Below are 27,205 nucleotides of genomic sequence, written 5' to 3'. Positions count from 1 at the left end.
GGATGATCTTATGGGATCATTTATAGATAAGAACTGAAATCTTACATTTAAAAATTTACTTTTTGCTGGATGTGGTGATGCACACCTGTAATCCCAGCTACTCAGGAGGCTAAAGCAGGAGGATTGCAAATTCAAAGCCAGCCTTGGCAATTTAGCAAAACCGAGCCTCAAAATAAAGAGGGCTGGGAATGTTGCCCAGTGGTTAAGTGTCCCTGGGTTAAATCTCGGGTTCCAAATTTTTTTTTCTTTTTTATCATAATTAACTTAAAATAGGAAAGTTGACAGTTTTGTGCCATAAAATTTGTATATTAATTTTTTTTGTTTTTGTTTTGTTTTGGTGGTGGTGGGAATTGAACCAGGCCAGGGCCTGGAGCATTCTACCGCTGAACCACAATCCCACACCCAGTTAGCAGAAAAAGGGTTGCTTTAAAGATGAAAGAGCTTTGAAATCAAGTGTTACTATGGTAGTTTTCTAGTTTGGTGGTACTAAGGATTGAACCTTAGTGGATTTACCACTAAGCTGCATCCCCAGTGCTTTTTATTTTATTTTATTTTTAAAGATAGGGTTTCCATCAAACTTAGGATCCTTTTATCTCAGCCACCTGAGTAGCTGGGACTACAGCTTGTGCCAGCTAAATTCGATTGATTGATTGATTGATTGATTGGATACTGGGGTTTGAACCCAGGGGCGCTTAACTCCACTGAGCCACATCTCCCGCGCTTTTATATTTATATTTTATTTAGAGACAAGGTCTTGCTGAGTTGCTTAGGACCTCACTAAATTGTTGAGGCTGGCTTTGAACTCTTTCTTCCTGCCTTAGCCTCCTGAGCTGCTAAGTTTTATTTCCAGTAGTAAAGAATAATTTCTTTTTGCAAATGCAGTCTACTTTTCCTTCTCTTCTGATAATTTGAAGATGTTTAGAGTAAAATAAAAGACTTTTTAAGGTGTTGAGATTTTTAAAGATTTGCTAATAATCAACTTAGAATGTCTTAAACTAAAATTGAGACTAGGGTTGCTAATGCATAAGATATTTTAGACATGTAACTTATCAACTTTTTATCATTCTTTGTCTAATTTCACTTAGGAGTTTTAGTAAGAGATTTGGGCAAAATGCCCAGATTTTTTTTTTTTTTTCCCCTCATTAGAGGGAGAGACTGGTCAGACTATTACTCTGTTTTCCTGTAGAAGGTGGGGCTGAGATTGCTGCTTTGATGTCAGGAATAGAATTTAGGGAAGAAAACCTAGGTCTTGGTTTTTCTTTGGCACCACCCTGGGAATGTTTCAAATTATAAAAGGATAATGGTGGAATGATATATGTAGATGGTGGTGGTGGGGTTCTGAGCCCCTGAGGAGCCAGAGAACAAAGTGTTTCTTGGTTTGTTGGCCAACTAAAGCATAAGAAATAGGGTTTGGAAGGAAAACTAGGAAATGAAGTTTTCCTTGTTACTTTTGTGACTGGTTGGCTCAGTTGGCCAGAACATCCTGCCTTATTTAAATCTCAAGATTATGATAAAGTCCAATTAAGTTTATTTTGTTGTGTTTGCAGATTCTTAATTCTGACAAGTAATTATGTTGCATTTGCTCAGAGGTGAAACATCACCTTTTAAATTTTTTTTGGTAAAGAGATTCAGAGATTGAACCCAGGGATGCTTAATCACTGAGCCACATCCCCAGCCCTTTTTATTTTTTATTTTGAGATAGGGTCTCTCAAAGTTGGCCTAAAGGCTGGCCTCGAACTTGTGATTCTCCTGCCTCAGTCTCCCATGTGTGCGCCACATGTGTGTGCCACCATGCCCGGCCACCATCACTTTTTAATGACAAGTATTGTTTAAGAAGTATCCACTAATCTTTGTGCCAGCCACTTGACTAGGGTTGTTTTTTTCCTTCTTTTTTTGGTACTGGGGTTTGAACCCAGAGGCGCTCAACCACTGAGACACATCTCCAGCCCTGTTGTGTATTTTATTTAGAGACAGGGTCTCACTGAGTTGCTTAGGGCCTTGCAAAGTTGCTGAGGCTGGCTTTGAACTCGCAATTCTCCTGCCTTAGCCTCCCAAGCCACTGGGATTACAGGGATGCACCAACATGCCCAGTTTGTGGACTCTCTTTTTGGGATGAGGGGGCAGGGTACCAGGGATTGAATCCAGGGGCACTCGGCTACTGAGCCACATCCCCAGCCCTATTTTGTATTTTATTTTGAAATAGGGTCTCACTGAGTTGTTTAGGGCCTTGCTAAGTTGCTGAGTCTGGCTTTGATTTTGAGATTTCCTGTCTCAGCTACCCTGCTCCTGGGATTACAGGCATGTACCACAGTGGCTGGTCCAGTTTGTGGACTTTTTTTTTTTTTTTTTGGTGTGTGTGTGTGTGTGTGTGTGTGTGTGTGTGTGTTGCTGGGGCTAGAACCCAGGGCCTGGTGCATACAAGGCAAGCACTTTACAAACTGAGCTATATCCCATATTCCCAGCCCAAGTTTGTGGCTCTTAATTTAAGAATTGTATGATTAACTTTTTTGAATGTTTCCTCATATAACAACACTACAATAGAGAGGTCTCTTTAGAAATGTTAAGGGATGCCCAGCGCTGCTGTAATCCTAGCAATTTGGGAGGCTCAGGCACCAGTGATAACAAAAATCATATCCAGCTTCAACAGTTTAGCAAGGCCCTAAGCAACTTAGTAAGACCCTGTCTCAAAATAAAAATGTGAAGGAAGGGCTGGGGTTGTAGCTCAGTAATAAAGTACCCCTGGGTTCAATCCTTAATTTGATTACCTAATTACCCCCCTCCTCCCACCCTTAAGGGTTCATTAGGAGAATACATGTTAGGTTTGAATGGACCTTTGACTTTGTCCTTCAAGTCTTGTGTTGGTTGATAATTATAATTTCTCCAGGGTTAAAGTTATTTGTATCCATTTTCAGTTTTTTTTTTTTCTTTGTGTGTGTGTGTGTGTGTGTGTGTGTGTGCTCTTGAGTGCTCTTGGATATTTATACTTGGGGTCCTTAGAAGTCATGGAAGTCTTTGTGATTAAAAAAGCAAGTGAGGGCTGGGATGTGGCTCAAGTGGTAGCGTACTTGCCTGGCATGCGTGCGGCCTGGGTTTGATCCTCAGCACCATATACAAAGATGTTGTCTCTGCCAAAAACTAAAATGTAAATAAAATATTAAAAAAAAAAAAGCAAGTGAGGCAGAGAACTGTCTTGTAGATGGCACATTTGCTGTAGACCATGTTAGTATTTTATGTTACTAGGCTTTGATAGTTATGCCTGATATGGTCATACTACTTATATAACTATTAGCTAGTGATTTTTAAATTTTCCCTTTAAATTGGAAGACTCCTGTGATTGTTTTTCATTCTTCATTCATCTGAATAGAAGCTTTGAATAAAATAGCCTTAAAGTTTTTGTCTGTACCTTTGAAAGTTTTTAGTAAGTTACCTTGTGTTTCAGAGGGAGGAAGGAAAAATACTTGAGTACTTACTGTGCTCCTATCATGTGACAGACATTGTGATAAATGTTTTAGAGACCTTTTTTTTCTTTTTTCATGGTACTGGGGATTGAACCCAGGTGTGCTTTACTACTGAGCTATATACCTAGTTCTTTTTATTTTTTATTTTGAGACAGTCTTGCTAAGTTGCCCAAACTAGCCTCAAACTTGATATCCTTCTGCCTCAACCTCCCAAGTAGCTAATATTACAGGTGTGTGTCACTATGCTGATCAGAGACCTTATTCCTAATCTTGATAAACCTAATTTGGGTGGTGGTGGGTGTTAATCAAACTTTTGAGTAACTTGTATTGGATAGAAACTGAATCCAATAAAGGTGTTTCTAGCTTCAAAACCCATGCAAGCTTTGAGAGGTAAGGTGGTAGATCATGGTTACATCCATTCATTCCCTCATTGGTGTTTTTCAGCAAATGTTTGTTGAATATGTATTGTAAAACTGTCTAATCTTTTGTTCTCTTGTATCACTGAGCACTTCCTTCTGCCTTACCAAAGCTTCCTTCATTTTCAGAATTCAGCTTTGAATTTTTGAAATATTCTAAACACAACTAAAATAAAACGTGGAAGATTAAGCTATTGTCTCTAACAAAGAAAAACAAGTAATTTTAGTGGTTGATCATAGGAACAGGGGTTTATTTATTTATGTGTGTGTTGTGTATGTATACATACACAACACACACACACACACAGAGACATACATTCACTAGGAATTGAGCCCAGGGCCCTGTGCATGCTAGGCAAGTGTTCTACCACTGAGCAGTACCCCCAGCCTAGAAGCTTCATTTCTATATTTAGTTCTTCTGGCTTTTTGCTTGTGCCTTTGACACTTTTGCATTGATTATCTGTTCTGCAGTAAGAAAAATATGCTTGGATTTATCACGGACACTTTTAACACATGGAACTACTATAGGCCTGGCTGGCATGTTTTTTATTTTAGGCAATCTCATAAGAACTTAAGGTCTCACAGCACCCTTGGAAGCATGGGCAAGTGTCACGTATGGATTTTGTTGTTTTTTCAACCTCCTTGGTATGAAGGTAAAGAATTCTATCATTAGAAGTTCGGGACAGCCTATTTTTAATTTTTTTTTTTTTTTGAATTTTTCTTCTTTTGTGGTTCTGGGAATTGAACCCAAGGTCTTGTGCATGCTAGGCAATGCTGTGCCACTGGGCTACATCCCCTAACAAACTAGGTTGTTTTTAGAGGCTGTATTGTGAGAAAATGCTATGTCAAACTGTTCTTGTTTGGCGAGGTGGTACACACCTGTAGTCCTGGCTACTTGGGAGGATCACTTGAGCTCAGGAATTCAAGGCCAGGACAGACAACATAGTGAGATCCAGTTTCAATTAAAAAACAAAAAACAAAAGTTGGGAGGCTTGAGTGTAGCTCAGTGATAGACTATGGGCTTAGCATGTGCAAGACCCTGGTTTTGATTCCATTACTACAAAAGAAAACAAGAAGTGTTTCTGAGATCTCCTTGCTCCTGTAAGTTTTAAGATGGTGACATAACAGGAGTAGAGGTAAGGCTATATAGGCTGCTTAAAAAAGATATACAAAAGAAATGTCAATTGTTATTGTCTTTGATACTCAGTCATTCAATTGTGAAAAGCCTACCAATTTCCCTCGGTCTCCTCCTTTTCATTCAGCCTTAAGTGATGCCATTCCTACCTGCATGTTTTAATTTTCTCATTGAATGAGCTCTATTTTTTTTTGTGGTGTCTGGTTGGAACCAGAGTCTTCAAGCATTACTAATAAGCAGGTGCCTTAGTACTGAGCCACATCCCTAACCCCTGTCCTCTGAATTTGGTACTTAAATTTAATGTCATTGCTCATGGTAATATAAATTCAAGCAGTTGAAAAGAATTCCTTAATGTGCCTCAAAAGCCACTTTTAAAAGTGATTTTACAAATTCACGATTTATGATTTGATTACAAAATGGAAAACACAAAGTATCTCATATAAGTGTGTGTGTGTGTGTGTATATATATATATATATAAATAAATAAAATCAGGAGCTAACTTTATTTTTTTTCCCCTCAGTACTGGGGTTGAATCTAGATGTATGCTTCCACTGAGCTACATCCTTAACCCTTTTTTTATTTTTTATTTTGAGACAGGTTGTCCCTTAGTTGCCCAGGGTGGCCTGGAAATTGCAGTCCTCTTGCTTCAGCCCCCTGAATTGCTGGGATTACATGGGTGTGCCACTGTGCCCAGCAGGAGCTGCTTTTTGAAGGGATTGTTGTTAGTACCTATTTTGTTCATTTCTTCATCATTGTTAGTGGTTCTTTAAATGTTTTATTTTGAACTAAATTTAGATTCATCAAAGAGTTGCAGAAACAATGTAGAGAGTTCCTGTGTGTTATTCTTCATCCAACTTTCCACAATATTAACATCTTGTGTACATGGCTCATTTGTCAAATTAAGAAATTAACCTTGGTTCATTGCTCCCTAAAATGTAGACTTTATACTAATTTCTTCAGTTTTCTACTTTTACTATGCTAGGATCTAATTCAGAATACCATGTTGTATTTAGGTGTTTTGTCATGTTAGTCACCTTCAATCTGAATTTCTTAGTCTCTCCTATTTTCATGATCTTAACTCTTCTTTTCCCCCACATTTTTTTATTGGTGGATAATAGTTGTACATAATGATGGGATTTGTTGTTACATATCTGTACATGCACACAATATAAAAATGATCTTGACCCTTTTTTTTTTTTTTTTTTTTTGTACTGAGGATTAAACCCAGAGGTGCTGTACCACTGAGCCATATCCCTAGCCCCCTTCAAATCTTTATTTTGAGACAGGGTCTTGCTAAATTGCTTAGGACCTTGCTAAATTGCTGAGGCTAGTCTGCAACTTAAGATCCTCCTGCCTCAGCCTCTCAAGTTGCTGATCTTGACACTTTTGAAGAGTGCTAATAAGCACTGGATTTTATAGAATGTCCATCATTTTGTGTTTGTTTTCACATGATTAGATGGGGTTTATAGATTTTTTTGGAAAATAACACAGGAACCACAGAAGTCTGTTCATATTACATCAGAAGACATGTGATATCAATATGATATAGTTGCTGGTCATACTGATGATATTCTCATTACTGGAAAATTATTTCTGGTCTTATTACTGGAACATTACTGGTGATTACCTTCACCACATACTTTTTTTTAAAAAGAGAGAGAGAATTTTAATATTTAAGTTTTAGTTTTCGGCGGACACAACATTTGTTTATATGTGGTGCTGAGGATCGAACCCGGGCCTCACACATGCCAGGCGAGCACACTACCGCTTGAGCCACATCCCCAGCCCCACCTTCACCACATACTTAAAGCAATGTCAGGTTTCTCCACAGTGAAGTTACTATTTTCTTCTTTTAATATTTTTTAGTTGAGATGAACACAATATCTTCTTTTTTTTTTTAAGAGAGAGAATTTTTTAATATTTATTTTTTAGTTTTCGGCGGACACAAGATCTTTGTTTTTGTATGTGGTGCTGAGGATCGAACCCGGGCCGCATGCATGCCATGCTAGCTCGCTACTGCTTGAACCACATCCCCAGCCCACAATATCTTTATTTTTATTATTATGTGGTGCTGAGGATTGAACCCAGTGCCTCACATGTGCCAGGCAAGCGCTCTAGCTCTACCACTGAGCTATGGCCCCAGCCCCAATTTTCTCCTTTTGATAACACTTTATTAGAAATCAATCAAGTATTGTACAGTTCACTCCTCCTTGTGGGAGGAATAGTCAAATAACTTGTGGGATATGTTAAAGCCACCAGAAATAAACACTTTGGGGGACATTCTTTGCTATGCAAATATCCTGTTTCTCCTTTAAGGTTTATTTTTGTGGTACTGGGGATTGATTGACCCCAGGGCCTTAAGTGTGCTAGGCTAGTGCTGTGCCACTGAGTCACATCCCCAACCCTTTTAAAAATTTTTGAAATAGGATTTCACTATGTTGCCCAAACTGGTCTTGAATGTGCAGTCCTCCTGCCTCAGCTTCCTGAGTAGCTGGGATTACACACATGCACCACTGTATCTTGCTTCTCCTTCTAAATTTTATCCACTAATTAAAGCGCTTGGCAGTAGATCGCCCACACAGCAGTTAATAATGTGGAGATCTATTGATCTATTTCTCCTACATGTATTATGGGAATTTTCCTATTAGGGAAGATTTGTCTCCTCCCATTTAAAAAAATTTTATTTAAAAAATATCTTTATTTTTATGTGGTACTGAGGATTGAACCCAGTGCCTTACACATGCGAGGCAAGTGCTCTACCACTGAGTTACAGCCACAGCCCCCTCTTCTCCCATTTATTTAATTTATACTAGTGTAGATTCAAGGATATTTGTTCTTTGAGTTGCAATCCAGCAATACATGGTTGTTTACTTTGTGGTTCAAATTATCGTTGTTGATGTTATTATTTTGGTACCAGGGATTGAACCCATGGGTGCTTAACTACTGAGACATATCCCCAACCCTTTTTATGTTTTATTTTGAGACGGTCTCCCCTAAATTGTTTACGGCCTCACTACGTTGTTCAAGTTGGCTTCGAACTTTTAATCCTCCTGCCTCATTCTCCCGGGTTGCTGGGATTATAGGTATGTGCCACCATATCTGGTTGTGGCTCAAAATTATTTTGGCTTATTCATTGAGCGAATTTTCAGGTTGGTTCCTGTGTGCTTTATTGTGAGGGGAGGGTATAGTAAAGATTGAACACAAGGGCGCTTTACCTTTGAGGTACACCCTAACCTTTTTTTTTTTTTTTTTTTTTTTGTGGGGGGTACCGACAGTTGAATTCAGGGGCACTCAACCACTGAGCCACATCCCCAGCCCTTTTTTGTATTTTATTTAGAGATAGGGTCTCACAGAGTTGCTTAGCACCTTGCTTTTGCTTAGGCTGGCTTTGAACTCTCCTGTCTCAGCCTCCATAGCCACCCTTTTTAGTTTTTATTTTGAGACAAGGTCTCACTAAGTTGCTGAGGTTGGCCTTGAACTTGGTGATCCTCATGCCTCAGGCTCCCAGGTCTCTGCTGCTGTTACAGGCATGTGTCACTGGACCTAGCTTACTAGGTTTGTATATTTTCTATGACAGTTTTACTGTTGTTTTGTAAATTATAGTTACAGAAATGTCTAAAACTCAAATATCTCGAATAAAATTACTGTTTTTAAAACTTTAATATTAACTGAAAAAAATGACTTAAAGATTTTTACTCTTTTTCTTTCTTTCCTCCTTCCTTTCGCTTTCCCTTTTTGTATTACTGGGGATCATACCTGGGGCTTCCTGCATACTAGGCAAGCACTCTACCACTGCAGTACATTCCTAGCCCTTTTAAAAAATTTTATTTTGCCATACTGTCTAAGTTGCCCAGGCAGGCCTTGAATTTACAATCCTCTTGCTTTATAGCCTCCTAGGTCGCTGGGGTTGTAGGCATGCACCATTGCTTAAGACTAAAATCTAAGTTTTAGAAGCTTTGTTACTTGTAACAATTAGGAAGTATTCATGTTTTTTCCAGCCTTATGGTTGCTCTGAAAGTAGAGAATTTGATCTTTAAGGTACCATACCTTAGACATCATCTGTGGCCTAATGCAGTCCTTTTATTGCCTTGGGGTTCAGTACAGATGACTCAGGTTGTTTATTCAAATAATCTAAAATTGAAAGGATTTTAATTATTTAGTTCATACTATGATTCATTCTGTTCTTGTTTTAATTTTTGTAGCATTAGGGATTGAATGCAGGGCCCTCACAAGTACTAGGCAAGCACTGTAACATTGAGCTACAATGCTTCTGATTTACTAAGCTTTTTTTTTTTTTTTAAATTTATTTTTTAGTTTCAGGTGGGCACAATATCTTTATTTCTAAGCTTTTAATATCCTTTTGTATGTCTATTTTGCTACTGCTAGAACTTTTTTTTAAAATTCTTCAATTATAGTTAGGAACAATAAGTATATCATAATTTGGTAAAACCAAATTGATATTTAAAATAATGCATTATTACTCTAAACCTAGGTAACATTCTGTGAATATTCACAGATAATCAGTTCTAAAAGTTTTACATTTTATGTAAATAATACTAATATAACCTAATTTAAATTTTGTGACTTTTGTTTTTCACCTTTAAGTAGATACTAGCTTTTAAAACTAAAATGAGAAAATTTGAAAGAAAAAGAAAACTAAAATTTTCTCATTTTTGACACAAATGAGAAAATTGAAAACCATATAAACTTTATAAATAAAAAAGAATTTGTAAATTCTTGATCTGTTGTCCTTTTGAATGTTTCTTAAACTTTTTTTTAATTGTTGATGGACCTTTATTTATATGTGGCCTTGAGAATTGACCTCAGTGCTTCACACATGTAGGCAAGTGCTCTACCACTGAGCTAAGACCCCTGCTCTTTTTTAATTTGCTGAGAACATATGGAAGTTGTCTGAGTTGGTAATGATTTATGAAAGATTTCTTGGGAGTCCTAATCTATTGTTGTGTTCAGGTCCCAGGAGGAATTCTTGGGGGCTGGTTTTTGAGTTAGACCTGGCAATAATAGAGGACATAGGCAGAGTCTAGCTTTCAGTGTTTTTGAAGGATAGTTGAATACAAGCTTAGAATGTTGGTAAAGTTCTGAGCTTGAATAAATCACCTTTGGTTTTATCACATTTCTAACATAAAATGTTTATAATATTGTCTTTCAGAAATGATCTGTTTTTTGAGGGATAATTCCAGGTGGGATGCTGGGAAAGGATCATAAAATCCCTTTCATTGGAGGAATGTCATGAAATAATGATTTGGTTTTGGAATTTGAAGGAAACCCTAATACATTCATTGGTTGGAACAATAGACATTTAACTTTCTCTTCTAATTCTGTAGAGGAGCTGGAATTTGTTTGGGCTCTTCAGGAATGTGTATCACATATTTCCTTTCATTCTTTCCTTGGAAGAGGAAGTTCAGGGGTCTCAGTGACATGGGTTTTATTGACTATCTTCCTTTTATGTAATTCTGTCATGTTTAGTAAGAGTTGCTTTTGGTTCTAGTTTTGGCTTCTTTTAAGCCACCCATGGGTTTTTCAGGAGCTGTAGTCCTCACAGTGAGCTGTTAATATTATCCATGTGTTGTTGTTTTTAAAATTTTTAGAAACCATGTTCTTATCATTATGGAAATTACAATGCAATATACTTTTTATTAATGTGATTTTTTTTTTCTTTTTGCAGTGATTATTTATTCAAGTTACTTCTGATTGGCGACTCCGGGGTTGGAAAGTCTTGCCTCCTTCTTAGGTTTGCAGTAAGTTGAATTTAAAATGCTTTATAATAATACAGTTAATGCTGTATTTTCTATGTAGACAAAAAGGTTTTTATTCTGAGTAAATTTATTTCTTCCAGAATTAATATACATTTAAAACTGCAGTTGTACATCCCTAGTGGTATACTGGGATTGTTAAATAAATGTTGCCCTTTAAAGAAATATACCAAAATGTGGTTATAAAATCAGAGTGTCTGATATTTTGGTAGAAGTCACACAGTCGTTCATTCTAATAGGTGTTAAGGGGAAATAGTTGGCTTGTGTTGAAATTGACATGAAAAGAAACCTTCAAGTTAAATTTTAATAGAACAAAGAGAAAAAGTAGGGCCTAGTAGAAACTTTGTTGGACAGTGAATGGCATGGCGTTCTGTATGCAGAAACTCACAGAAATATGACTTTTGGCATAATACAATCCACAGTCTCCTTAATTTTTAATGATTAAAAACTACTTTTAATTTAGCATGTTTCCCTTCTCACTGTATAGATCTTTGGTTCTTAAAATATGGACTAAAGACTGCTAGGGGTTATCAAGACCCTCTCAGGGTCTTTGTAGTAGTATTCTAATGTTAGATTTGTTTTTTATGGTGCTGGGAATCAAACTCAGGGCCTCATGCATGCTAGGCAATCTCTTTTATCACTGAGCTACACCCCTAAATCGTAAGTAAATATTTAATTAGGAACTATACCAACAAAAAACATTTACCTTTTTCACTGTGCTGATATTTGCTGTGATGGTGCAAAAGTATTGGTGGCTAAAACTGCTGCTGGCATCTTGGGTACACATTAAGGTAGTGTTAAAAACCAAACTGTACTCACAGTCATGATATTCTTCACCTTTGTGCATTGATATGCACCCCCACCCTGAAAAGCCATTTTCACCTAAGAATGTCCTTAACAAAAATAGTAAAAATAATTAATTTTTAAAAAAAATTTGATTCTTAAAGACCCGTGTGAAGAAATAGGAAGTACACATAAAGCACTTCACTGCATACTAGGGTGTGTTGGTTGTCTCAGAAAAGTATTAGAGTAGTTGATTTGAGTTGAATTAGATTTTTTTTGTTGTTGTTGGGTTTTTCCCTCTATACATTAAAGAACCAGTTGACAGATAAACTGTAGTTACGCAGAATTGGGTAGCTGGCAGACATTTTTTCAAATGGAGTGAGATTGTCTTTTCTTCATTTGGGAGTATTGGGCATTGAATCCAGGGGTGCTTGACTACTGAGCTATATCCTCAGACCTTTTTTATTTTTTATTTTGAGACAGGGTTTCACTGAGATGCTCAGACTGACCTCAAACTTGAGATATTCCTGCCCGAGCCTCCTGAGTCTCTGGGATTACAGGTGTACACCACTGTACTCGGTTTTAGACGTTTTCTTATATACTCTACTACTGAGCTACATTCCCAACCCTTTTAATTTTTATTTTAAGACAGGGTCTTGCTGGGTTGTCCAAGCTGACCTCAAGCTTACGATCCTCCTTCCTCAGCCTCCTGAGTTGCTGGAATATAAGCATGATGTACCACCTTACCTGGCTTCACAAAATACTTTTTTTTCCTTCCCCCACTTAAAAGTGTTTTCATTCTGAGTAAAATGTTATGACTTTAGAGAAACAGGTGCAAATTTAAAAGTTTAACATTGGGTTAAAAAATTGACAAATAATGTGTTCACATGAAAACTGTTATACATAAATTCATAGTAGCATTATTCACAATAAGCAAAAAGTGGAAACAACCCAGATATATAAGAGTGGTTAAACAAAATGTGTTGTATTCATACAATGGAATGCTGTTCATCCATAAAAATGAAGTACTGATATATATTACGATATGGACTAAGCTTGAAAACATGCTAAGTAAAAGAAACTAGACACAAAACACCATATATTATGTGATTCTATTTATGTGAAATGTCCATAATGTTCAAGTCTACAGAGACAAAGTAGAAATAGGGAGGAGCTGTGGGGCTGTTAATGAGTATAGGGTTCCTTTTGGGGTCATAAAATATTATGAAATTAAATACTGGTGGCAATTATGCAAACTTGTTTATATACTAAAGTCCAGTTGTATACTTTAGAAGGGTGAGTCTTTTGCGCCTTACATAGCAATTTAAAGAATCATAGTAATTCAGTGGTAGAGAGCTTGCCCAGTACAATGTGTTCAATCTCTAGTGCAGCCAAAAGAAACCCCACCATAACTATGGTGCACACTAGTAATTCAGCTGCTTAGCAGACTAAGGCAGGAGGATCTGAATTTCTTGGCCAACCTGGGCAACTTGGCAAGACCTTGTCTTAAAAAATGAAAAGGTTGAGGATGTGGCTCAGTAGTAGACCACCTCTGGGTACAGTCCCCAGTACTGGGGGAAAAATCATAACTAGCAAATACAGTTGATTTGTTTAAAACAAAAAAATCCAGGAGGGAGTGAAGTGTAATCATACTTTGTGATGAATAAATTGGGTGGGTGGGGAGCAAGAGTTTTGCTGGATAGCAATTAGAGAAGGTATTTATATTGGGCATGCATCTGTGGTCCCAGCATTTGGGAGGCTGAGGTTGGGGGGATCATTTGAGCTCAAGAGACTAGTGTGAGCAATGTTGCAAGATCCTATCTCATAAATGTAGGTAGGTGGATGTATGGATGGAATAAATAGAAAAATCATTTATAATCACACTTATAAAATATTTTTATTTATGATATGTGTAAGGAATTGGTAAAAAGGTATTTGGGAACAAAATGATTTGCTATTGAAAAAAATCTTAAGGACAAAAGAAACTACTCTTAACTAGTCAACACTTTGTATTCAGAACATGAAGTGAGTACTAGAGCAGGGTAGAGGGCTCTTGTCAACATTTTATAAACTTTATTAACTTCAGAGTTAGGAATGAAGCTCCATGGTAGAGTGCTTGCTTAGCATGTGTGAGGTTTATCTCTAGCACCACAAAAAACAAAAACAGAATAAACTTTGACTATAGGTAAAAGTAAACATTTAAAAATTTACTGAACAATGTTCATTATTAACTTTTTTCCCACTGCAGGATGACACATATACAGAAAGCTACATCAGCACAATTGGTGTGGATTTCAAAATAAGAACTATAGAGTTAGATGGGAAAACAATCAAGCTTCAAATAGTAAGTGGCTTTCAGCTGGAAATTCCTTTGGAAAAATTTTTGGTAAATTTAGAATGTACTATTTTATACATGTATATTTAATATGCTAACAAAATTGAACAGAAAAGTATTTTAAGTCATGCATTTATGATAAGTGTGGTACAATAATTGTTTATACTTATAATTTCCTAGGATTAGTTTTCTCATTGACATTTTTCTCTCCCTTATCCTTTCTTCCTCCCTCCTTGTTTGTTCAGACCTTTGTGCTGGGGACTGAACTCGGGGCCTCTCAATACTGACAAAATTGGATTCAAAATATCGTAAGAATCATGCACCTGTGATAGGATGGTAGAATAATTGTTTAGACTAAAAATAATTTCCAAGAATTAGGATTTTTATAAGGCAGAGAATTTCACATTTTAGAGTCAAACTTGGTCTTAGTCTCACTTTCTTTTCATTGGTGGAGAGCTAAGTTACTTTGTCTATGGTGAAAGTGTTACTGAGCATTTTCTGTATGACTTTGTAAGAGTGCTGTGGAACATTAAAAGAAACCTAGGAGAGGCACTTCATAGGTAGTTTAGTTGAAAAGAAGTATTTATTTAGGGGCTGGGGATATGGCTCAAGTAGTAGTGCGCTCCCCTGGCAAGCGGGAGGCACTGGGTTCGATCCTCAGCACCACATAAAAATAAAATAAAGATATATAAATAAATAAATAAAATTATTTTTTAAAAAAAGAAGTATCTATTTAGTTCTGTTGTACTTTTTTAGATAGTATACTATGCACCAATTTTATAGAAACATAAAATTTGGTTGGAAGGAAACAGACTAAAATGACCATGAAATTAACATGGTCATTTTATTCTAAGAAAATGGATGCTGAGAGATTTAATGATTGGCTAAAGTTACTGGCAGAACCAAGTGACCTATATCTCTGTCTTCAGTATGTTGTGTTCCCAGGTTATCCTAACCCCCATATCAATCCCCAACCTCCAATTAAATGCAGGCAGTTGTAAGTTTACTTGTATTTCTTTAATATGGATCTTGGTGCTGCCATTGTGGACATATATGTGAACTTAAAAAAATAAATGCCAGTATCTTTTAGAGTTGACTATTAGTATGAGATAAACTAGAAAACCAGTAACTTCTTTTCTTGGAGTTGATGCCACAGTGAACTGGAAGCAGTCTTGAATTTTGAATAAGAGTTTATATTTATTGTCTCGGTTCTGGTAGTTATGTTAGTTGTGGGTTTAACTTATTTCCCTTGATAATTCAGTTTCCTCTCTAAAATGAGTCTGATGAGTTGGGCACTGTGGCACATACTTTTAATCCTCCCGGAGATGACTCCTGAGAGAGAAGGATCACAAATTCAAAATTCAAGACTTTAGTAACTTAGTGAGACCCTGTCTTAAAAAGCCGGGAGGTGGAGGCTGGGAATGTAGCTCATTAGTAGAGCAGCCCTGAGTTCAATATGCAGTACCTCTTAAAAAAAAAAAAAATTAGGTATCATCAGACTTTTTTATCAATTTATAAGATAGCTGTGAGAATCAAATGTAGTAGCTCTGTAGGTGCATATGAGAGATGTGAATGCCTGTTTTGAACTTTTGTGTACTATTTAGATGTTACTGATGCATGTTCAGATAAATGGATGTTTGATAGGTTTTTATTATTTTATTTATTTTTATTATTATTTTTGTATTGAGGAAAGGAAGGTACATGGGAAAAGATCTGTTGATTTTGGTACAAGTGAATACAAAGTGGCACATGTCTGTAGTCCCAGGTACTGATATTGATACTCTAAGGATATAGTTATCAGAAATAGCTTTTGAAATGTTTTGAACCAATGAATAGGTTACCTTCCATATTGATTTTTCACATTATAGCTAGAGTATGTGCCATTGTAGAGAATACTGCAAAAAGACCTGCCTAAGCCTATAAGCTAAGGATTATTATGAGTGTGATGATATCATCATAAGATTTGAGTGTATGTTTGTGAAACATTCATATTTTGTTTACTTGACAGTGGCTGGAAAGGATTTTTTTTTTTTTTTTGTGGTGCTGGGGATTGAACCAGGGCCTTGTGTATATGAGGCAAGTACTATACCAACTGAGCTATATATCCCCAGCCTGGAAAGGATCTTATAGGTCACTCATTCTGCCTTTCATTTTCATTAGGAATTTCCTTCCCATATCTGGTACTACGTTTTTTTGTTTTTAAATTTTTGGGAAATTCATCATTTTTCAAAGCATCTACTCCTATTTGTAACCTAATTTTTAATTCTATTGAGCTAAAGCCAGTTTCCTTTATCTTATTTCTCTGCCTTTTGAAGCTACCTGAATCAGACTGATTCCTGTCTGCTGGTGCAGGCTGCCATGTAGATTGAGCTTATCACACAACCTTTCTGTCTCTAAAGCTGGTCAGCCATTCCTTGTTGGAACATATGTTTTTAAAACCTGTAACTCAAGATTACAGTTTTCTTTCTGGCCTTTAGGGGCTCATGTCCCTCCTCATCATTAATCCCCTGGAGGAGATAAAAAGAAAGTTAGTTTACTTTTGCTGTCCAATAGCCATACTACCCTAGTAATGCAGATCTTAAAATTTTGGTTTGTTTGTTTTTAGTTAAAAAAAAAAAAAAAAATAGAGCTGGGTGTGGTGGCACATGTCTGTAGTCCCAGCAGCTGGGGAGGCTGAGGCAGGAGATTTCGAGTTCAAAGCCAGCCTCAGCAACAGTGAGGTGCTAAGCAGCTCAGTGGGACCGTATCTCTAACTAAAATACAAAATAGAGTTAGGGATGTCGCTTAGTGGTTGAGTACCCTTAAGTTCAGTCCCCAGTACCAACAAAGAAAAAGGTTTTATCTTATATTTCTGTGACTAGTGCTTTTAAAATCTGCATGCAGAATTTTACTTTTAACTCTGTTACATTTCATCTTGTTTGGCTTCATTTATCTTTCCAGGTATTCTTCTAGGTCTTTCACACTCTTGATTCTGTTGACTTATATTTTAATTATGTTTTCATTTCAGCTTTTCTTATTCAATTGTGACATCTAGGTCTTTAATGAAATTAGTGATTTTTTTTTTTTTTTTAGCTGGGCATGGGTAGTACACACCTGTAATCCCAGAGACTCCTAAGGCAGGAAGATAACAAGTTCAAGGACAGTCTCAGTAATTAGGTGAGGCTGTAAACAACTTATTGAGACCCTGACTCAAAATAAAAAGTAAGGTTTGGGGATGTGGCTTAGTGATATAAAGTGCCTCTGGGTTCAACACCCCCCTCCCCAAACCTCCCTAAAGAAACATTTTACAAAACATTGGGTAGGATAGGATAGGTGGTGGAGTCTAGTCATAGAAAGGCCTCTTTCTGTAATTTTTCATTCATTCATGGAACATAACATGGAAACGCCTACATTTATACCAGGCATTGGATAGTTGAAGTTACAGAGAAAAACAGCCATAAGATCATGTTTCAGTTGAAGAGAAAAAACAGTTACCCTGTGATAAGAGAGGGTACTATTAGTGCTGTTGGTATACTGAGTCAGGAAGATCTTCAGGGTAGCAAAGAGTCATCAGAAATAGTACTCTTTAGATGCCATTTCTTATTTTAGTTAGCTATGATTCCTTGTTAACTTTTAGTCAGAAAACTTTCTTTTCTTATACTGTCTTGTGAAAGGAGTCTTTGGGCATGGAAGGGAAAGAAATATTAATATTTTACTGAATAGCTTCTATAGTCAGGCAAACCTTGCCATGCATTTTAAAAACATTAGTTAAACTTCAGCAGTTGCATGAGATGAGTGGCATCTTTGATTTACAGCTGAAGAAACTGGTAAATGATTCTTTGGTGTTAACAGGAACCATGAAATTGGATTTGATTTTTTTGTAGTCAGGTTGGCTTGACTTCAGAGGTCATGCTTCTCCAGTGATATTCTTAAAAACTTAGAGGCTCCTTATTGATAACAATAGCTCAAATTAGTCTTCTGAGCTCTCAGACTTAGTAATTTGGATAGAAAAAGAAATGAAGCCTCATGTTTTTGGTTTTAGATAATGACTGTTAATCTTTTCGATTATTTGCTTCATTATATGCATTTTTTTTTTCTTCTGAGAATTGAGTATATTAAAATAAATTACAAGCCAGGTGTGGTCACCACCTTGTATGCCTGTGATCCCAGTGACTTGGGAGGAGGAGGCAGGAAAATTTCAGGTTCGAGGCTGGGGATGTGGCTCACGTGGTAGCGCGCTCGCCTGGCATGCGTGCGGCCCGGGTTCGATCCTCAGCACCACATACAAACAAAGATGTTGTGTCTACCGAAACTAAAAAATAAATATTAAAAAATTCTCTCTCTCAAAAAAGACTGGTCTCAGCAACTTAGTGAGACCCTATTTTCAAATTAAAAAAAAAAATCATAAAAATGGCTTGGGGTAACCGGGCACGGTGGCATAAAAGTGGCTTGAGATAACTGGGCACGGTGGCACATGCCTGTAATCCCAATGGCTTGGGAGGCTGAGACAGGAGGATTGCACGTTCAAAGCCAGCCTCAGCAAAAGTGAGGCACTAAGCAACTCAGTGAGACCCTTTCTCTAAATAAAATACAAAATAGGGCTGGGGATGTGGCTGAGTAGTTGAGTGCCCCTGAGTTCAATCCCTGGTATTTAAAAAAAAAAACTCTTGGGATACAGCTTAGTGGTAGGTGCCCCTGGGCTCTATACCCATACCATGCCCTGCCCCCCAGATTTAAAGACATTGTGATTTTTTTCTTTGCTCCAGAATGCAACTGTCTTTTACTTTATTACTATTTTTTAAAATCACATTTAACAAAGTTAACACTTATGTGTTAATATCCAGCTGGTCTTTAAATTTTACCAGAATTACAGGGGTCTTTTTATGTGCTCAAGATCAAACCCTGGGGGGTTTTGTGGCATGTTAGAATACAGAGCTACTTCCCCAGCCCTATCAGTAACTTATGGTAGAGTAACTATTCTAATTATATACTCTTGGGTACTGGCGATAGAACCCACGGGCACTATACCACTGAGCTACATTGCTAGCCCTTATTTTTTATTTTGAGACAGGGTTTCACTAAAATTGCTGAGGCTGACTTTGAACTTGTGATTCTCCTGCCTTAGTATCCTAAACTGCTGGGATTACAGGCATGGGCCACGGTGCCTGGTTAATTATACACTTTTTAAAGAGGATGCCATTGTTTAGGAGCAAACAAAATGCCCATCATCCTGTTACAAACAGGGCCTTTTTTCCCCCTCCTTTTTTCTAGACATGCACACATTTTTATTTTGGAAAGCACCAACACATTCAAAGGAGAATGTAGGCTATCTCTAGGAGAAACAGCAACCCCTTGTTCATGGATGTTGATGTTTATAGAGAGACAGTAATCGGGGCTGAATTAGAACCAGGGTATAATTTACACAATTTTGTGCTTGTTTCCCTGAGCTTGCATAAAAACCAAGGCTTTGTAAATTTAAAAATTGAGTTTTCTTCTTGGTATTTTTCAAAATAGTTTTTTTAAATTCACAGTATTAATGTTGTAATGTAAGTGTCTTTGATACATTACTTTTTCTAGGATTAAGAGAGTACCTGGCTGCAGTGGTTAAAATGCTATTTTGATGAGTAGTTACCTGAAGTAGATCCTTTTCTTTCTTTCTATGATGATAAAACATGCTAGCCATTAACTCTGCCTCATGAGGGTGTATTTCTGTTCATGGGGCTTTGGGCCCCTTTCCTAACCAAGTCAACCTGTGTGCCTAGCATAGTGTTAAGCGCTATACAGAATATGAATAGCGTAACATGGTTTGTGCTCACGAAGAGCTTATAATTTTGATAGCATTACCACGGGATAAATTGCAGGCATTACTTTCTTTTCTGGACTTCCATGTATTAGGCAGTGCAGTTTAATATGAATATTAAGGACTGTTGTTTCCATATCACATCCTGATAATCTGTACAACTAGATTGTTTTCCCTTCTGAACCTTCCCCAACTCTGTTTTAATGGAACTGTTTGGTTTCTTGATTGTTTTGTAATAGTGGGACACAGCAGGCCAAGAAAGATTTCGAACAATCACCTCCAGTTATTACAGAGGAGCCCATGGCATCATAGTTGTGTATGATGTGACAGATCAGGTAAGTTCCAAGAGAAGATGGTGTTACAGTGACAAAGCATGAAGTTACTATTTGACTAATGTCAGATTCTTTTACTTTAATATAAGACATCAATATTATTTTTATGGCAGAAGATTTTCCTCACTTTAGCACAGTAGTGCATGTTTGTTAATCCCAGTTGCCTAAGCAACTTTGTGAGTCCTGTCTCAAAAAATAAAAGGCTGGAGATGTGGCTCAGTGGCTAAGTACTTCTGGGTTCAATCCCTGATATTTAAAAAGGCCACAACTCTCTTCAAATAAAACTGTGAATCATGGACTGGGATGTAGCTCTGTGGTAGAGCTCTTGTCTAGCATGCTCAAGGTCCTGGTTTGATTCCTAGTACTGCCCTGTCTCCCCCAATGAATCATTTAGATATTTATTTACCTTTAGTAAATAGACAATTTAGTAATTATTTTTACATTTACTTTCAAGAGACTCTGGCAGTCATTATCAACTATAAATAAATGATCTAAGGTGAGAATTGTAGGGAATTATGGCTTGTATGGTTTCTTGTATTGCAATCTTTATTTTATATATTAACCAGAATACCTGGGGCTGGGGTTGGGACTCAGTGGCAAGTGCTTGCCTCGCACATGTGAGGCACTGGTTTGATCCTCAGCACCACATAAAAATAAATAAAATAAAGGTATCATGTCTGTCTACAACTAAAAGAATATTTAAAAAACAAAGAAACAATAATATACCTGGTGATTAGACTCTTCCTATCAGAATTGCCAAAAGTGAGATGTGTTGGTTATGGTTCAGAATTTGAATGGAATATGCTATAGGAGGATTTTAGTAGAGTGAATGTCTGAAAGAAATCAGGAAGATGTGGGGAGAATGTGGTCCACGGGCCATTAAGTTTTCTTTTGATCAGAAACTTAGCAGATTTCAGGATCACTTTTTTTCCCCCTATGAGAAAGAATAAAAACCTAATAAAATTGGAGTTCATTTTCCTTTATTTGTGGCAGGCCCTTGTGCATGCTAGGCAAGCATTCCACTACTGAGCTAGTTACATTCCCAGCCCTGGAATTCATTTTTCTTGTAGCAAATGCTAAATCTTAAAATCTCATCTCAGCTATGAATTAAGGAGATATTTTACACTTAGATTCAGATTCAGTGCCATTAGAAGCATAGAGAAAAAATGTTATGTGGCACAGCACCCACCTGCAGTCAGATACTAGTGTTACCGCTGTTGACCGGTGACGAGTTCTTGCTTCCCCAATGTTGAAGAATAACACCAAAGAAGCACGCCGAGGCAAGGTCAGAGTAGAAATTAGAAGTTTATTAAAGGACAGCAGAAAAGACTTCTCCCGGAGGAAGAAGGGGACCCAAGAGGTGGAATCCGTGGAAGGGATGTTGTCTCCCCTTTTTATAGTTCTTTCAGTGATGGAATGTAGGTGGGAAGGACCGAGGGGTGGGACACAGGTGGGCCAAAGAAGTAATCTGGTCAGGAAGGACTTCTGAGTCAGCACCTTTTTGCTGGGGGCTGTTCATTAACATTTCTTTGAGGTGGACTTTGGCCTAGGGCCTTTTGGGACTTCATTAACATTCCATGAGTTGTCCTGTGTTTTCCCGAGTCATTCTCCACACGGCCTCCATTTTAGATTTCACTCGATATTAGACCCGATTTACCTAACTACACTGACTACCTAATTTTAAATCTGGCTTCACTAGGAGGGGTTAAAGTGGGAGGTCAATAATTTGGGGACAGCCTGAGCAACATAGCAAGATTCTATCTCCAGAAAACCTGGGGAAGGGGCTGGGGATGTGGCTCAAGCGGTAGCGCGCTCGCCTGGCATGCGTGCGGCCCGGGTTCGATCCTCAGCACCACATACCAACAAAGATGTTGTGTCCACTGAGAACTAAAATAAATAAATAAATAAATTAATTAAAAAAAAAAAAAAAGAAAACCTGGGGAAGAGTGCTAAGTTCGAAAGTCTCTTCAAATTACTGAGATGTTAAAAAAAAAAAAAGAATATTTTTTGCTGGAGATCAAACCCAGGACCTCATATGTTAGGCAAGCCCTCTATCACTGAACTACAGTCCCAGCCCAAATAATTTTTTTGGGGGTACTGGGAATTGAACTCAGGGGCACCACACCACTGAGCTTCATACCCAGCCCTTTTTATTTGGGTATTGAACTCAGGGCCCTCTTTTGTATTTTATTTAGAGACAGGATCTGAGTTGCATAGCCTCTCACAGTTGAGGCTGGCTTTGAACTTGTGATCTTCTTGTCTCAGCCTCCCAAGCTGTTGGGATTATAGGTGTGCGCCACTGCACTGGCCCAAATAGCATCTTTTGATGCATCTGGGAGTAATACTTAACACTTATTCATAAATCAAAACTTTATATTGAATTTCAAAAACTATGCTTTATAGTACATTCGATTTGCACATCTCAAAAACAATTTGGGTTTGCTAGTTTAAATGTTAAGCTGTATTTTCCTCTATTAATATTTTTATATTTAAGCCTGTCCAGAATTGTATGTATGATCATTCTTAAAAATATCTGTCTTTTTAGGAGTCCTTCAATAATGTTAAACAGTGGCTGCAGGAAATAGATCGTTACGCTAGTGAAAATGTCAACAAGTTGTTGGTAGGGAACAAATGTGATCTGACCACAAAGAAAGTAGTAGACTACACAACAGCAAAGGTATGTTTAAAGTTTGATTTTCAAATTGAATTTGAAGTTGTTGAATTTTAATTACGAATGGATATGAAGTCACATGATGGCCATACAGCCAACCACCTTAATGCTTAAAAATGTGTACTAGGATACTGACAACAATTGTACATGTAGTGTCTTTGGATCCAGTGAAATTTTAGACTCTCCTCACTCCCATTTTATATGGCAGAAATGGACTGAAAAAGGGTTTTCAGTGTTCATTGTGTCTTATTTCTCTTAGGAATTTGCTGATTCCCTTGGAATCCCATTTTTGGAAACCAGTGCTAAGAACGCAACGAATGTAGAACAGTCTTTCATGACGATGGCAGCTGAGATTAAAAAGCGAATGGGCCCTGGAGCAACAGCTGGTGGCGCAGAGAAGTCCAATGTTAAAATTCAGAGCACTCCAGTCAAGCAGTCAGGTGGAGGTTGCTGCTAAAATTTGCCTCCGTCTTTTTCTCACAGCAATGAATTTGCAATCTGAACCCAAGTGAAAAAACAAAATTGCCTGAATTGTACTGTATGTAGCTGCACTACAACAGATTCTTACCGTCTCCACAAAGGTCAGAGATTGTAAATGGTCAATACTGACTTTTTTTTTATTCCCTTGACTCAAGACAGCTAACTTCATTTTCAGAACTGTTTTAAACCTTTGTGTGCTGGTTTATAAAATAATGTGTGTAATCCTTGTTGCTTTTCCTGATACCAGACTGTTTCCCGTGGTTGGTTAGAATATATTTTGTTTTGATGTTTATATTGGCATGTTTAGATGTCGGGTTTAGTCTTCTGAAGATGAAGTTCAGCCATTTTGTATCAAACAGCACAACCAGTGTCTGTCACTTTCCATGCATAAAGTTTAGTGAGATGTTCTATGTAAGATCTGATTTGCTAGTTCTTCCTTGTAGAGTTATAAATGGAAAGATTACACTATCTGATTAATAGTTTCTTCATACTCTGCATATAATTTGTGGCTGCAGAATATTGTAATTTGTTGCACACTATGTAACAAAACAACTGAAGATATGTTTAATAAATATTGTACTTATTGGAAGTAATATCAAACTGTATGGTGATAAGTATTGTTTTAATTCTTATGGTTAAAGGGAAATAGAGCCTTGCATTATACTGAAAACAGCCATTTGTGTGTGCAACCAGGGCATTGTAGACCTACCTGTAGCGCAGCATCCAGTTATTTGCCTTCTAGATTATAGACCTGATAAATGACCTAGGGCAGCTTCTGTGCTGTGTAGGGATTTAATCAATTTTAGTGGTTCAAGAAGCTCAAATTGTATGGAAAACAAGTTTAGAATGTATGCTGTCTAGCCCCACCATCTCTGATGCTTCTCTAAATAATCATTTGAAATGGCTCCACTGATCAAGAGTTTGTTAATTCATCTGTGGTAGCAGTGAAGAGCGGCACACCCTTCGTAATTGGCAAATGATCAGATAATGTGTGCTGAAGTTTCTTCCATGCTCTGAGTCAGATGTCAACTATTTTGTCCTTCACAATTGTATAACTCATGTTGGAGAGTTTAAGCATTAAAGGAGAAAGCAGGAAACTTGAGTGCCCTAATTTTAGAAATTATATCCCTAAAAATTAACTGAAAACATAAATGCTGGGTGGGAATTATAAATGAGAAAAATATATTTATTTCAGTGAAATTTTGCATGTGTGAAAATTTTGTTAAATAGGACCTTCAAGATTCTAGGGTTTGTTTTTATTTTTATTGTGGAAACCAAGTCTTTTGCTGACACTACCATTTTAAGGTGACAGAAGTCAAGGACTATTTCTTTAGGTTGAAGCAACAGCCAAAACATTCTTCACATACGGGCTTGGGATGTGGCTGTTGGCAACACATTTTATTGTGGGGTCTTTAATGAGAAAACTTAAGTTAAAAACAAGCCAAAAATTATAGTTTTTTTTAAATTTTTATTTTTCACTAAACAGGCAATTGAAATACATGGTACAAAAATAAGTGGTAAGATTATTGTAAAAATGAAATGGACAGAATAAATATTCAATTTAATTTTCCATCTATGAGAATTTCACAATAAAATCATAGTTTACTTTGTATTATAGACGTGCTTGTTGGATCTATTCATCCTTACATAAGGCAACTGACAAAATTCCTGAAGTCACCAATAGTTATTTGGGTGAATATCTTGTTTTTAATGCTTTAAAAAAAAAAAGTTTCTTTTGCCTTATCAATACAGTATAAAGTTCAGAAAATATTTTCTAAAATAGCTAAATGATACAAAACTGATACTAGACAATGTGATGCCATGCACTTTAGTTTCATACAGCAAAAGATGTTTAAATGGTCAGCTTATTCTTGGTGAGTTAGCAGAAAAACATTACATGAATTTACTTTAATATGTAAGCATATCTACAGACTTAGTTTGGGAGAACTGTAGTGTTCTTCCCCCCATGGCAGTCAAAAATTGGGACAACAACATATTTCAGCATGCTGCACTCTTTGCTTTTATGTATATACCAATAATTATGGTTTTGAGGAAAACAAATTCCCATTTCTAACCCTATTTCAAGTACAAACATTTCAAGGTTACTATGGGCCTGTTCACAAATAAAGGGAATTATCACTTGCTATGTTTTAAATATAACTGGCTGCCATAAATTAGCTTAGGTAATGAAGAGTGTTCCGAGCTGTGGCACACTCTGGGAAGTCATTACAGAGTAATAGTGATTATGGTCTGAGCAGTTAACTCGCTGTCTGCCCTTTGAATAGGAAGAAATCTTCAGCATGTACATTACCTTTGCACTGTATCTCTCATAAACCCTTTCATGCTCATGTTTAAGTTTTAGAACAGCCCTGTATTGTAACAGTCTCTCATTTATTAGCACTTCACCCTGGATGCACAACAAAAACCCATTCCACCCTTTAGTTTTGCAACTCCACTGTGGATTCAAATTCCATTCATCATTAAGGGATGGCTACTTGAATCTAACCTGGCCAGCATCTTCCTAGGTTGAAACAATTTGTTTTTGAGTTGTAAAGGGAGGTCTCAAACTGAAGGTAAAATTAACAGTTATATTGATATTCCTCAGTGGCTAGAGCCAGGTTCAGAAAGTTAGCACCTTATTTCACACCTTATTTCAAAGAGGATGAACAAATCTATCACTTACCATTTTCTTGGGAAGTAGGAATTTTCAGATTCTGTTATTTTGGAATATCCTGTCAGCTGAAGCTGATGTTATTACACTGAGAATGCCACAATATGAATTCAATTGATATACTGGCCAGTTTGTTTTTATAAGGTTATCCCAACTTTTTAATGCTAATACAGACTGATTTAAGTGGGTGGGTTTAATTCATTAACAGCAACATACTCAGTGAAAGGCATGTTCCACTTTATAGCTACATTAACTAAAAGGTAAAATATGCCAGTGTATTTAAAAGTAGAGTCCACTGGGCATACCTACCTTTTTAAGAACTTATTTTTTGTGAAGCTACTATTGATTAGTTAGTGTTTTTAAAAATAGTTTTTTAGTTGTAGATGGACACAGTACCTTTGTTTAATTTTATGTGGTGCTGAGGATTGAACCCAGTGCTTCACAGGTGCAAGGTGAGTGCTCTACCACTGAGCCACAACCCCAGCCCTGAATAGTTAGTTAATTTTGAATGGTTCACTTTTCATTATTAGAACTTACAGCTATTTTCCAGTGACTGTAAAGTCTGAGAAATGTTAGAAGCAGAAGCAGAAAAGTCACATTGAATAGGATCCTATTAATGTTGTTTCTTTGATATTCATTCAATGTCAAAATAGAAACTTTTTAAGTGCCTTTTTTTTTTTTTAAAGAATCTGCGGTCACTAGCAAAACACTGCTTTGCTTCAAAAAGCTAAAGATAATGCTTCAAATATATTTATATCCATGCATATTTTTCTCTTTTCTGACAAGGTACTTAACAGGCCAACTCCCAAGCAACAAAGAATTCCCATTTTTCCTTTATTGACAGTTTTAGTTTCTGTAGTGAAACAGGCTGTGTGATCCTATCCATTCACTTCCCTGACCTTGCACTAGTCTTCCAAGGGAGTAGGAGTGGAGGGACAGGATCCTCCTCCCAGAGATACCCTAAGTTTGATCCTTAGCTCCTTAGCCATGCTGAAGCACAATGGCAGTTCTCTAATTCCCAGACACATTTTCTTTTATGATACTAGGCCAGGAAGGTGGAGACCCAAGCCCTGAAGATGGCAAAAGATGTCACAGTTGCCCGAAGTAATCTGTAGAAGTTCTATTCATTTACCCCTTTTCTTCTGCAGACTGAGGGCTAAAATTTTCAAAAAGGAACTTACTAAGCCTCACTAGATCCCTTTTTGTGTCTGAGAATACCAAGTATTTGGAACCTTCTTTCTCAAAGCAGCCTTCTGTGAATAATCTCAGCAGGAAGAAGAGTTTAGGAGCTTTGTCTTTTTTTTTTTTTTTAAAACTGGACATAGGGGAGGCAAGGCCTGTAACTGTAAATCTTATTTTAACAAAAGTTG

At 37.1% G+C, this 27,205-nt stretch overlaps 1 protein-coding gene across 1 annotated transcript in view; it reads left to right on the top strand.

Moving 5' to 3' along the window:
* The window catches only part of Rab1a (RAB1A, member RAS oncogene family), a 29,371-nt gene extending 5,607 nt beyond the window's left edge, over window positions 1-23,764 (top strand). The window contains 6 exon segments of the mRNA XM_027934276.2: window positions 10,697-10,769; window positions 13,816-13,911; window positions 19,921-20,016; window positions 22,559-22,690; window positions 22,944-23,127; window positions 23,130-23,764. Of these exon segments, the coding sequence (XP_027790077.1) occupies window positions 10,697-10,769; window positions 13,816-13,911; window positions 19,921-20,016; window positions 22,559-22,690; window positions 22,944-23,127; window positions 23,130-23,173 (625 nt within the window). The 3' untranslated portion in view covers window positions 23,174-23,764.
* The last annotated feature ends 3,441 nt before the right edge of the window (window positions 23,765-27,205 follow it).

This window comes from Marmota flaviventris, chromosome 14 (assembly GCF_047511675.1).
Source record: "Marmota flaviventris isolate mMarFla1 chromosome 14, mMarFla1.hap1, whole genome shotgun sequence".
Taxonomy (NCBI): domain Eukaryota; kingdom Metazoa; phylum Chordata; class Mammalia; order Rodentia; family Sciuridae; genus Marmota; species Marmota flaviventris.
Note: the sequence above shows the minus strand (reverse complement) of the source record. Positions and strands in the feature narration are given on the sequence as shown.